The sequence below is a fragment of the Heteronotia binoei genome, chromosome 12 (genome assembly GCF_032191835.1).
Source record: "Heteronotia binoei isolate CCM8104 ecotype False Entrance Well chromosome 12, APGP_CSIRO_Hbin_v1, whole genome shotgun sequence".
Taxonomy (NCBI): Eukaryota; Metazoa; Chordata; class Lepidosauria; order Squamata; family Gekkonidae; genus Heteronotia; species Heteronotia binoei.
Window position 1 is genome coordinate 46,682,118 of NC_083234.1, and position 13,909 is coordinate 46,696,026.

Genomic DNA, 13,909 nt, shown 5'->3' on the forward strand with positions numbered 1-13,909 from the left:
CATTATGACCAAAAGAAATAAGCAGAATGAAGAGGAAACAATGAAGGACCACAAAAAGCAGTGAGAGAGGAGAGCAGGTGTGACAAATAGGAACCAAGGGCATTTCTGGTTACTTGGTGCCATCTTTTATACTCAATTTTATCACACCATTGAGTTACACAGGATTAGAGCAATCATTCCAAAAATGTGCCACCAGTGGACTGTTGGGTATGCTGTGAGTAATAATGAAAATAAAAACACGTTTCTTGTGATCCCAAAGTACCTACCAAAACTAGAGGCTGCCCACTGCATCTCTGCTTGATATACTGGTCTGGCTTCCCTTCCTTCCAAATGCCTCTGTTGAGAACAGCCGACTCTGCTGCTTCTCTGTGTTGGGTTTGATTGGATCAGCTGGTCACTCCTGATGGAGAAATAGAGAATCGCCTGTCCTCACAGCAGATATGCTCAGCCTCATGAGAAACCAAAATCTTATGCATTCTAAAAGTAAAGCTGTTCAGCTGTCAGAAAGAAAGAAGTTATGTCTTCCATTTACATTCAGAGAGAAGTGCTCCATAACTGTCAGAAACTTGAGCAATACTGACCTAAGAGTATTAAAATGCAACACTTTTCATGAATTTAATAACCAAGAAGAACTGTGTCCAAGAAAAAAGACTTACAGAAAAATATGTCCCACTCTCAGTCTCTAAAGCTGCAATTAAAATAAAAGTTTCCCCCCTTGCCCTGCAGTGAACCTACCCTCTTCCTTATGCTTGTCGAGTTATCAATCAACTACTGCAAGAACAGTAGTAAGGAAGACTTTACTTATTTTGCTTTCCACCCCCTGGGCAGCGCTTAGTTTTTCAGGTGGGCTGCTTCAAAAAGTAAGCAGGGTGGACCAGCTTTCCCTCCTCTCTGGTCCCCAAATTGAACAGCTAGCAAGTCCTTTTACCATCATTGGCCTTCTACCTACATAGTCCTCTTTCCTCTGCCTTGTATATAGGGGTGGTGGGAAGCTGAGATACCTCAGAGGGCTGAAATCTGACTGGAAACTTTACTTGTTTAAACTAATTATTCTGCAGAAATGTAGAGGACTGTGAGATACAACTGACACAGGCATTTGGTGAACCACCCGTGACAAGCAATGCTCCTTCTTGGCCAGAGCCGTTTTGGAACTAGTTACCAACCTCCAGATGGGGCCTGGAGATCTCCTGGAATTACAGGTGATATCCAGACCACACAAGGACCAGTTCCCCTGAAGGGAGTGACAGCTTCATCAGGTGGACTTCGTGGTATCACATCCATACCCACTCCCTCTGCTTCCCAAATGCTCCCCCTACAGGCACCATCACTACAGCCACCTTGGTGGTTCTGATGAGGGCAGAAAAGCAGGGTATAAATGTTGTAAATAAATAACAATTAATACATTTCCAGGCATTTCCTAAACTGGAGTTAGCAGACCTTTCCTGACACATATATTTAGTAAATTTATGCTTCAGTATGTGACTATTGATATGGCCCAAAGAGTGAGAAAAGAGCATAAAGTCATTAATCAAGCTAGGCCAGAAGCCGAAAGTCTTCTGTTTACAGAGGCTTTCTGGTAAGGTGCTCCTGGGCTCTCTTAAATGAACAGGGGGATAAGGCACACCAGCCTCTTTCCTGTAGAGGCTCACTTTCTTCCTCGGTTGGTTGGTTGGTTCCTTCAGAAACCTTAGGACCAAAGCGCTTGTCCTGCTCCATGCCATGAACCAGACTTGTATCCACCAGGCCTTTGAAATCATGTCCAATTTAACATTACTAAATTCCAGTTCCAAAATGGTGCAACTTCAGTTCTGGCTGCAAAGATGGAGCAGAGCAGGCAGCCTCCGATGGAGTGCAGAGGAGAGGATGGCCCTCCAGCAACCCACTGCATTAATTTGCATGGGAAACAGAAAACATGATGCGTGTAAACTGATTGCCATGAACTCTCTGAAGTTAACTATCCATTGGCTTACATCACCAGGTGGATATGTGCAGACTGCCCAGAAGTAAAGGCTTTTCCTATCAAAGGGCAGGCCTCTGGTTCAATGTTAAGCTGAGTTATATCCTTTTAAGACCATCAACTTCTATGGACTTAGTTGGGTATAAACTTTGTTTATGATGGTGGTACTGTTGAAAAAATATAAACGAGACCACGGAGGAGAGATTAAGCCACAACAAGAAGAAAAAACTCTCTGTGTAAAATGCAATTTTAACTTCTTGTGAAAAATGAGTATCACAATACAAAACTAATATTATCAGTACATATCACCAAGTTAAAAGCTCATAAGTTACTCAATGCTCCTACTGCCCTTATGTGGCTAAAAGCCACTATATTACTTTCAGACCAGTGTTAAAAATAGGTGATCCAACGGAGAACCAGTCCGCTTTGCAAGCCGTTTCGGATCTCAGATCCTGCTTCTAGGGACCATTCTTATAAGAATTGTACAGTTTTCCAGGTCCAGTAATGCCAAATGAAATCCTAGCTTTCTCTAATTAGCACGCATAATAGCAGGAACGCCATAGGGAGTACTGTCCTTATCAGCAATGGGACGTCTGCATTGCTGATAAGGACAGTACTTCCTATGGCATTCCTGCTATTATGCGTGCTAATTAGAGAAAGCTAGGATTTCATTTGGTACTACTGGACCTGGAAAACTGTACAATTCTTATAAGAATGGTCCCTAGAAGCAGGATCTGAGATCCGAAACGGCTTGCAAAGCGAACCGGTTCTCCATTGGACCACCTATTTTTAACACTGGACTGAAAGTAATATAGTGGCTTTTAGCCACATAAGAGCAGTAGGAACATTGAGTAACTTATGAGGTTTTAACTTGGTGATATGTACTGATAATATTAGTTTTGTATTGTGATACTAATTTTTCACAAGTTAAAATTGCATTTTACATGGAGAGTTTTTTCCTTTTTGTTGTAGTACTGTCAGAAATGCAGATCCATTTTGAGTGGTGTGGCACTATAATAGGAAAAGGCATGGATACAATATTGAGAAACAGCCTGTACAAAGACTCCTAGAAACACTACAACAATGGAAACATATGTGAGTTTTTCAATGTTTTACCACCTTGAGATGAAGAAAGTCCACTTTTAAACTAGACTTTCAATTATCTTTTCTGTGTGATTGCCTTGTGAGTCTTTCTGACATCCTATCAATAAACCATTTTTCTATTTTACTTCCTGTAGATTTGAACTCTCTAGGTTCTCTCATTCTGAACCATGAAAACAATTCTATTCTAAATGGATCCAGGTGGGTAGCCATATTGTTCTGAAGTAAGAGAACAAAGTGAGAGTCCAATGGCATCTTTAAGATCAACAGCACAATCCGGGGGGGGGGGGGGGTGCGGAAAGTCTTTTTGGAGAAGACAAGCCGCTACGTGGGCACAGGAAGGCTTTGCGCCGACATATGACCTGTGCCACCGCAGTGGAGGGGAGTTACGTGGGCGGGGGGCTGCCTGAGCACCGCTCCGCCCGAGGGCAGCAGCGCCTGAAGGCTGCGCCCGAGCGTGGGCGGAAGTGAGGCAGAGTGTGGTGTTCAGGTGGAGGGGGTGGAGTTGGGGGCAAGGCCAGGCTTAGGCGGCATCCTGCGGAGTTTGGGTCATGACACGCCCCCCTGAGAAGCGCAACGTTGTGCCTGCAAAAACAGCACTCAAACTATGTTCATCCATGCAATATCTTTTAAAAGGTCCTCAAGTCAATAAAAATTATATTTCCTCCTTGGGCCCTCCTAATGTGACTATAGCTTGGGAATCTCCAACCTTATTGAAACTTGTGTGGGCACTTCTGGAAGTTTGGAAAACAGGTAGCAGGTATTGTCAGAAAATAGTCACCATAAGGCTGCCTCTCAAAAATGTTGGCAAGTTCAAGCTGAGCATCCTAGGATGAGACAGCCGTTTCCAAATTGTTGCTCCTTATAGACACAAAGGGGACACTTCCTGGGCTGCTTCAATAAGGAGGAAAGCCCTGGTTGGTTTTTAGTGCCAGAAAACGCTTTGATGGGCTCCACACTAGAGGATCACTGCTGTAGATGATCAAACCAACTTTGTTGTACGCAAAACCTAATGCTGACTTAAAACAGCACCCTCCCATGCACAGTAGGACTCTCACACTCTCCTTCACTGTGGCTTTTTGTTGATCCCTCTATCAAGGCTGGACTTGTACTAGAACCACTGAAGCAGTATGGTTCTGTAAATGGTATATGTGTACAGGCCCTAGCACAGCAGCATAATTTAGCCCTCTTCAATGCAGTCTAGTCTTTTCTTTGCCTTGTTTCAGCCATCAGGAATGCTCTTCTCTAGCTCTAGTGTCTTCCCTATCTTACATAAAGTTGCCCTTATGAGTTTCTGGAAGAAAACTCCTTATGTCCTTTTTGTCCTCTCCATTTGAGATTGCTGGAAAGAACACCTGATAAATTTAGAACAGGAGATACGTCTTTACACAGCGGGTTGCCAGATTGTAAAATTCACACTCATGGGAGAAGTGCTTGGGTACTCAGCCTTTGAAATGTTGTATCTGTTGCAGATGTCCTTGGAATAATGAAGTAGTGATTTTGAGAGTGGAATCAGGAGTCTTCAACAGGAATTTTTCCTCCTAGACACAGACATCCCTTTCCATTTCATTCTGGTCTAAGAGTGAATGAACTGAAACTTAGCCAAGACAAGGCAGAAGCGCTAATTAAGATGACACAGGAATATACATATAACCTGTTCTCAGCTGGGTTCTGCTTCCCTTGATACATCAGGAACACAGCCCAGGGTGTTCCTGGGCGTTTAGATGTTACTGGACTTAAAAAATGGTGGAGAAAACTGGGGTCCCTTTTATCAGCTTAGACTCATTCTTCCATTGCAACCATTCCTGGAGAAACTAGACAAGTGTTTGAATTAATTCAGGCTAGACTACTGTCAAACTCCACAGGTAGGATAGCCTTGGAAGATGATCCGGAAATTCTAATTGTTACAAAATGAAGCAATGAGAGTCTTGACTGAGGTTTGCCATAATAAACAAACACCACCAGTACTTTGCTAGTTAGCCATGTCCTGGATAGCCTAAGCTAGCCTGATCTCATCAGATCTTGGAAGCTATGCAGGATTGACCTTGGCTAGTATTTGGATGGGAGACCTCTGAAATATACCAGGGTTGTGATGCAGAAGCAGGCAATGGCAAACCACCTCTGAATATCTCTTGCCTTGAAAACCCTACAGGGAAGTCAGTTGTGACCTGACAGCATTTTCCTTGGCCACTTTCCTAGTTGCACTTGCTCCTTGTCTATTTCCAGGACTGAGGCCTTAATCTGGAAAGCCAATTCCATGACCAAGGCTTTGATCTGTAAAGCTATAAACAGTTTGAATCTGGGGTATCCAAAGGACCATTTTTACTCATATCAATATGCCCAAATATCTTCTGTCTCCCCAAATTTCTCTCTTGAATTTAATGTGTTTAACAGACATGTTTTGCATTTTATAAACTGATTCTATATATGTATTCTGATTGCTTGAATGTATTTTATTCCACTCAAGTTACTTGTTTTCCAACAGTGACAAATCTCTATTTCTTTCCTTACATGCTGTAGAACCCCATCATGTTGACATAAATCCCTAAAATAACAGTGTTATAGTCTAAGTTTTATAATTGTTTGTTTAGAGTACAGAAAGAAGCATGCAAACGAATGAATGCAAAACAGAAAACGTGCATATTCAGTTGCTTAATCTGAGGGCTAAATCCAGGTCTTTTGGCTACAGAATTAGGATGAATTTTGGCTGGACAAACTCCAAGTCAGCGGCTTTGAAGACAGAGTAGGCATAATGCATAACCTAGGTCTTGGGCTCTGATCTCTCTGGTGTCTTAGCTGCTTGTGAATCCAGACCATCCAAAGCTATGGGGGGTGTTTCCAAAAATACTGCCACCACATATGAACCTTAAACCTTCTGGAACACAGTCCTTGGCCAAATGCCGATCTATTTTAGTTCCACTAGAGTGAATTTTTTTTTAAAAAAAACCACCTTGACCCTCTCTGCCTAGTTAGACTGTGTCAATGTCACATGTCCTCAAAGAACCCCCTTGCTCTCCTGCTTCATTAACGCTGCAAGCCTGTGCAGTTAGCCCCAATGAACACATGGCAAATTACTTCTGAGCTATTTCTGTGGTTGCATGTGTAGTGACAAGGGTCACACAACTGTCTAGTACCACCAAAGAAGGGCCAGTGGCCATTTCTTCCCTTGTTCATGGGCTCGTCATCTTTCACATCTCAAGGTGCAGGATGAATCCATGCACTACTTTTGGTCAGCTCAGCAGGCTTTGAGTTGCACTCCTACCTTGGCAAGTGTGTATGTTGTCTACAATATTGGGCAGTTGCTCTTCTCCTCTGGAATAGTCTCTGACAATAGACTTGGAGTGCCTCATCTGTGGCTATCTTTCCAAGCCTTGAACATTTTCTATTTCTTCAGGCCTGACTACTTGGATTCCTTTGGATTGTCCTTCGTCTGTCTGCTGAGTTTCTAACACTAATTTGTTTTGCTGGCTTTGTGTTTTATGATGGCACAGGTTTAATTGGTGATATTGAAAGCTGGTCTGAATTGATAAAACGGAGGAGATACATTCATCCAATACATAGTCTTTGAATTAGAGGCTTCAGCTCACTTTTATACAAGTCTTAATAGCTCAGAGCCTCCATCCATCAGAAAGAGGACAATCCAAATTTGCATCAGAGATAATGAACATGGAATCAAAGACTGAGCAGCAGAGGTGTGCATGAGGTTTTTTTTTGTTAAATTTCAGATTTGGGATTTAGGCAGCACAAGTATTAATTTTTAATACCAATTTCTGCACTAAGGTGTCGATTGTTTCCTGGGGAGAGGATAGAGGATCTTTCAGGGGGTACGGAGCTGGTGTTTACTGCAAATGGCACCAAATTTGCAGGGAACGAAGATCCTATCACCCCTAAAGTTGCCCCTCCCAAGTTCGAGAGGGATTGGAAAAAGGAGTGCGTACCCCAAACAAGCTGCCCCCAGCCATTCTGGTATCCTGTAAAACAGGCTGTAGCCCACAAAAGCCTATGCTTCAGTAAATACATTAGTCTCTCTTACCCTATAGCGGTAAGGGTAGCTCAGGACAATTCCCCTCTTTTTCTCTGCAAGACAACATCACTCAAGCACCCCAGCCTGTTATCAGTTTCTATTTCTATCCTAGAGATATAAACCTACAAAAATAGATTGGTTGTTGTGACACACAGCCTGAATTTTCCCTAGAAACAACAAGCCACCGTTGACTATGATCCTCTGTAGACCAGGATGGTGCTGCTCTATCCCTGACATCTTTATGGTAAAGTCCCGCATCTATTTCCCATTAGAACGGACAACATGGTCGGTCTTATTCCGGAAATATCGCTAAAGCCTGCGCGCATCCGGCGATAGAAAAAAAATAGATCCCAAGAGTTACACACGGCCCTAATCTCCTGTCTCCACTTGAACGACGCCATATGGGAGTCCAGGAGCTAGAACGAAAAAACCGCTCTAGGCCCAAATATTTATGACTGCTTCGTCACCTCCCTAGCACAATCACTTAGGAACCGAAATCGTCGTTAGTGGCATTCACCACTAGGGGAAAGGAAGGGCTTGCGGATGTGACCCGGAACTGGAAGTAGCTGTGTGTTCGAAGTGCGTGCGGCACCGTTTTGCAGGAGCGGAGGAGCTGCCTAAAAAGGCCAGGGGTAAGAACATTTACCCCCCGGGTCGATAGCGGAACCGGGAAGAAGGCGACAGAGCCGCCATGGCGGATGTGACCGCCCGGAGCCTGCAGTACGAGTACAAGGCGGTGAGTACTTTGAAGGGAAACGTTGAGGGTTTCTGCGCGGTCTTTGGGTCTTCCTCATTCAGGGGAATTGCATACAGTAGTAGAGTCTAGTGCTCGCTTGATGCTGATCTGTTATTGTTGACACATAGTCTCTTCAGATTAGCATAGTCCTATAGTCTTCCCGCAAAGACTCTGGTGGATCGTCTTCTTTAGTAACAAGCTTATCAGTGTGCCTTATTAATAATAAAGCTAACAATAATATTTGGACAAATATGTTGGCAGTATTGTGGATGTTATTATCTGCTCTGATAATAATAATAGCAATAGTTTGGAAGGGCGGTTGTGTTATTTATTTTGCTGCGTAGATAAGAGAGGCCAGTATCTCACAAAGATGTCTAAAAGCCAAGTCAGATTCAGTACAGAGAATGAATCCCTGATATGTCTCTCAAAGATGGATTGGCAGTGTGGATGAACTTGGTTTGGATCAGGGCCACATGGGTAGGGGTGATAGGGTTTATTTTTTCCCATTAAATATATATATATATATATATATATATATATATATATATATATATATATATATATATATATATATATATATATATATATATATATATATATATATATATATATTTATTTATTTATTTATTTCTGATACATGGGTGTATTGTTAGCATTTTACAGGGAAAAGAGGGGCTTAAAGGTACCCAAAGAAAAATATTTTCTCTGTTGCATCTGTGATTGTGGCTATGCCTTCATGTGGGAAATGGGTGGTACTGTTCCTGGTAGCACATGAAATTTGTTTGTTTTTAATTTATTCTTTTATTTTTCATGTTTTATTTTAATTTACATATGCAGCAGGTTGGGAGATGATAGAATGCTCCCTAGTCATCACAGTGTGGAGCTAAGAGCAGGAATGTAGGTGAGATTTTGCTTCATGGCCATTCCAAAATCTTGATCTTTTTCTTGTGCCATGATTCCATCCCCCAGAACTCAAACCTTGTACTCCAAGCTGACCGCTCGCTGATCGACAGAACCCGTCGTGATGAGCCTACAGGGGAGGTACTGTCCTTGGTTGGAAAGCTGGAAGGTACTCGCATGGGTGATAAGGCACAGAGGACCAAACCTCAGATGCAGGAGGAGAGACGAGCCAAGTAAGTTTCTCTGTAACAAACTAAGGTAGCAAAGAGTATTTTAAACATACATAGGCTGGTGTTATAACAATCAACAGTCTGAATTCCTAAAACTGGATCGCATCTGTGAATCTTATAAGTCACTTGTCATTGAATGACACTGATTGGCTGACTGTTCCGTGGTCTGGGGTGCTGAAGTATGCCTTGTTTGAAGGACTGGGAAGTTATCAGTTTGATTGGAGTTGGAATATCAGAGGGGGACACGGTGAAGACTGAGTAAAAGGTCCTGGCACATAAGAAGCAGTTGAAATTGAGAGGCAAGAAGGCTCAAGGATGTAGGCTATGGATGGATAGAGGAGTCTGAAGGGAAGGTAACAAGAGAAGGAATCTTCAAGAATAGGGAGTAAGAAGTGGGGAACTGAAACAAGAAGAGGCTAAATCCAAAGGTGAGCCTAAGAAAATTCATAATATAAGATCAAGAAGGGATAAAGTATTTGGTGCAGGAACAGAGCAATGCTAGGGTCAGTGGTCAAGCAATAAGGTGGCTAGAGCAGAGGGACACAGTAAGAGTGGCTTGAAAGGCAGGAATTTGAGAAAACAATGAGTGACGGGGGGCAGGTGGTTGTAGAGAAGAGAGGCCAAGGAGACTATACAGACAGGGCAAAGGGGTCACTATTGACTGAAAGCTGGAGGCTGCAGCCTGCAGGTCAGAGGTTTGAGGGAATGTAGGATAGCTAGGTCCAGATTCCAAGAGAGGGATTCTGCCTATTTTAGCTTCTCCTGTAGTGTTGTGGTCTGGCAACCATAAAAAGGGCCATGAGGACTAAGAAGGAATGGGCATGAGGCTGAATTTAAAAAACTGATTTTAACAAAGCAGCTAGTTTTTTGATCACAGGTTCCCAGTTTCAACCATATTTTTTCCCATTCAAGAGCAGCTTTACATTACAATTATGCAAAGATAGACTAATACATGCCAGATGGTAAAGGATTCTGGTGAGTGGTGTTTGTATGTTTGGTTATTACGTAATCCAAAAATGAACTGACCATATGGATTGGGCCACTGAATCTGTCCTGTTAATGTAATTCCAGTGATGAACAAAAAAGGCAACTCTTGTGATGCTGCTGTGTGGTGTATACACATACTGACTTCCATGTGGCAGACTGTTTATATATGAAGTGACCTTTCACTGATGATAGTCTTATGTGTTCAGGTATTTTAAGTAATAGTTAGCATTGGTGTGGGGACCTAAGGATACACAGATGTAAATGTGTTTGCTGTATTGGATACTCTAAAGCAATTTCAGGCCTTTGTTGTGCTGATCTTTGGAATAAGCGATTAAGTGTATTTGCTGTTCATGGTGTTGCTACATTTTTTAAGTGCAGTGTGCTTGGGACTGTAGTTTTGATAATTCTGGAGAGCCTTGACAGCTGCTATCTCTGAAATTGCCCTTGCAATAGGAAAACTTACAATGCTGTCAGTAGTTTAAAAATGAAAGATGCATTAATCCAGCTGAGGAGCCCTAATATACTCCCTTGTGTCTTTAATTCATTTGTTCATGATTTGTTTGTTTGTTTTCCATTTATATCCCAATTGGGTCTGGTTCACAATTTTTCCTTTGTATTTTGTTCAGCTCTCCCAGCTCCATGGTGTGAGCAAAGCAGATCTCTGCAGTTTTCCCTTTCCTAGTTTTATTTCCCATCTGCCTCCAAGTTTCCCATACACCTCCAGCCTTCATCACCCTTTTAATGGATCATTAGGGTAGAAGAAAGTACTGTGCCAGTTGTCATTACTCTGAATTTTTAACTCAAAATATAGTACCTTCTGGTGTATACAACTTTAACTTGTTTGTACTCCAGCATGTGTAAAAACAGAAGTTTATTATTTCACTTGAGAGGATGTGATTGTTACTTGCTTTTCTCTTTCTGCTGTTATTCTTTTGACTGTGTGTTGGAGAGGTATTCTTTTTTTTTTCTTGATTGTCACATGGTCCTCACTTTTTAGGAGGCGGAAACGTGATGAAGACAGACATGACATCAACAAGATGAAGGGTTACACTCTACTTTCTGAGGGCATTGATGAGATGGTGGGAATTATCTATAAACCCAAAACTAAGGAGACTCGGGAGACATATGAAGTGCTACTGAGCTTCATACAGGCAGCCCTTGGGGATCAGGTGAGAGATGGCTGGGTTTTGTGAATATTAGTGTGCAGAATCGCTGGCTAAGGAGAAGATGACAACCTCTGTGGTCTTTTAGTGTGTACATGGGATAGCTTGCAAACATCTTTATGAAGCACTGTGAAATTGCTCCAATGATACTATAAATAAAAAAAGTTATAATAAGCTGATTGTGTTTCAGAGCTAAATGTGATTTCTTGATAAATGTTAGGCCATGGTTATGCTGGACTGACCATTTCATTGAAAAAACTGCCTTGTCTTGCCTTGGTTTCACAACTGAGAAATAACAGTGCTTATTCATGAAGTAAATGTGGGAGGCAGACATCACACCCATTAAAATAACTCTTGTTTCTCACAGCCCCGAGACATTCTGTGTGGAGCTGCTGATGAGGTCCTGGCTGTCCTGAAGAATGAGAAGCTTCGAGATAAGGAGCGGCGAAAAGAGATTGACCTGCTTCTGGGACAGACAGATGATACCCGTTACCATGTGCTGGTGAACTTGGGCAAGAAAATCACAGATTATGGTGGGGACAAGGAGATCCAGAACATGGGTATGGTGCCTAAGCTTGAACTCCTTTCACAGCTCCTTCCAAGTTCAGTATTTGTAACCTGCATTCTATGTAGAGTAACAGAGATTGGTAACCTTTTTTATTGAAGGCAATATTAGTTGCCCTTGATAACTCCTACATTATGCTTTCTAACTTACAGTTCTTCTGTAAAAGATGTTCTGTGCCTGCCTTAGATGTTATTGGGATGCTGATACTCAATTTTTCTTTTAATTGTTCTTAAATTTATGCTCTGACAATTGAAAACTCATATGATACCATAAAAGTTTGTGCTGTTTTTGTGACCACCTCAACCTGTAGTGGTTGTGTGGGAAAGCACACAATGTGTTAGAGCGGGGTACCCAGCCTTTTTTTGAACCTTTGGGCACATTTGGAATTCTGATAGATTCAGCAACAAAATGACTACTGAAGGAGGCCAAGCCAGCCACAAAATGATTGCCGCAGCTTAATTTCAGTAACACAGAAGAGATCCTTATGCTGTGATGGCAGCTGCAACCAAAGCAACATTTCCAATAAAATCTGTGCAGCCAATCAGAAGCCTTGCTGGGCAAAAGCCTGGCCCCACCCAATTCCTAAAAACACTTTGTGGGCACCACATTGGGGACCCCTTGTGTTAGAGTACCTGTGTTACAAACAGAAGATACCAGGTCTAGTCCCTGGCATCTCCAGTTAAACAATATCTGGTTTCAGGCCTGGCTAGTTGGAATAGACAAGATTGTGCTAAAAGAACCAGTGGCCTGACTCCATAGGACGTTGCCTAGTAAACTCCCATGCTCTGGGGCAGCATGCTGGAATGGTTGCTGCTCACTGGATTCAGCTGACTGTGGGCCACTGCTGTCTGCCTTAACAGTAGACTGAGTTGGCATGTAAAGTACTGGATTCATTGTATTTTGTAAGTTGTTCGTGGCCAGCTTGGCATGTACAGGAAACACCTGGGTTTCAGTCCATGCTGACTTTCTTCCCATTTCTATGATGCATTAAATTAATCATGAAGCCATTGCTCATCTCACTACAGGAGCACGGTTCTCTTAAATAATGAACTCAGTGCTCATGGGCAGGAGGAGTTCGACAGATCTGAAACTGGGCTTTTCTTCTCATTTGTTTCCCTCCTTTCTAGATGACAACATTGATGAGACCTATGGTGTGAACGTGCAGTTTGAATCAGATGAAGAAGTAAGTGGTCGGATTCTTCTGATGTGGATAAAGCCAAGAAGTAGAGAGTGGCTTACATGGCAGCCTTCCTAACAGAAGATTTATTTGTTGCCCTCTCCGCCAAACAGGCAAAGATAACTTGTTGCTTCCATGGATAATACCAAAAAAATCCCCCCCAAACCAAAATCCCCCCCAAACCAAAAAACCCATGCCTACAGGATGGGATAGGTGTGAATTCAGACATCCAGTACCACACAGGCAATAGCTCTCTCCCTGTCTGAGTTTCTTTCTAGCTGTGTATATGTAGCTGGAAGATTTTTCTGTGATGACTAGAGCATTGCTATCAACAGTACCAAGCTAGATTTCTGCCCTGTGGCGGAATTGAAAAATTTCCTTTTCTGTGTGTGTGTAGTTTGTCACTGGAGTGCTTGCTAGACTGAGTCCTTGCCCCCAGATCTTGCTTTTTCTCCCTTTGCTGAAGAAGATATGGTGGAAGAGGCCTTGTTTAAAACTTCCTGGTAGAGGAAGGCCAAGTCCAAGCATAACATTCCACACTGGAGTTCTAGTATAGTAACTCAAACCCTTTCTTGCCTTGAGTATGACTTGATCTCTCTTCTGCTTGTAGAATTATTGTCTTGCTCTTTGATCTGTTTGTCCTGCTTTTATCATGCTACTAATGAATTGGTACTTGTTTGGAAATGTTGGGCAATGCATTGGGAAAGAACCTCTAACTAAGAAGGTTTCTTGCTCCAACAGGAAGGGGATGAAGATGTTTATGGCGAAGTGCGGGATGAAGCATCTGATGATGACATGGAAGGTGATGAGGCTGTTGTCCGTTGCACACTTTCAGCCAATGTAAGTCAGCCAGGGAAGACACAGGACATTTGCTGTCTTATTAAGTGATGTTTTATAATGATGTAGTCTAATAGCTTGGAGATTACCTATCATTTCTTTATATTAGGATTGCCATGTAAACCAGTAGAAGGGAGTATGTGGCCCCTCTATGTGTAGAACACACACAATAGTACTTAAAAGCTTTACCTGCTGTATGTTTTAATGTAATTCTTAAGGCATTTTGTGAAAA

At 42.3% G+C, this 13,909-nt stretch overlaps 1 protein-coding gene across 1 annotated transcript in view; it reads left to right on the forward strand.

The window, feature by feature from the left end:
- The first annotated feature begins 7,443 nt into the window (after positions 1-7,443).
- SNRNP200 (small nuclear ribonucleoprotein U5 subunit 200) overlaps positions 7,444-13,909 on the forward strand; it is a 37,851-nt gene continuing 31,385 nt past the window's right edge. The window contains exons 1-6 of the mRNA XM_060251365.1: positions 7,444-7,818; positions 8,788-8,951; positions 10,933-11,104; positions 11,466-11,658; positions 12,791-12,846; positions 13,582-13,680. Of these exons, the coding sequence (XP_060107348.1) occupies positions 7,774-7,818; positions 8,788-8,951; positions 10,933-11,104; positions 11,466-11,658; positions 12,791-12,846; positions 13,582-13,680 (729 nt within the window). The 5' untranslated portion in view covers positions 7,444-7,773. The remainder of the gene's footprint in view (positions 7,819-8,787; positions 8,952-10,932; positions 11,105-11,465; positions 11,659-12,790; positions 12,847-13,581; positions 13,681-13,909) is intronic.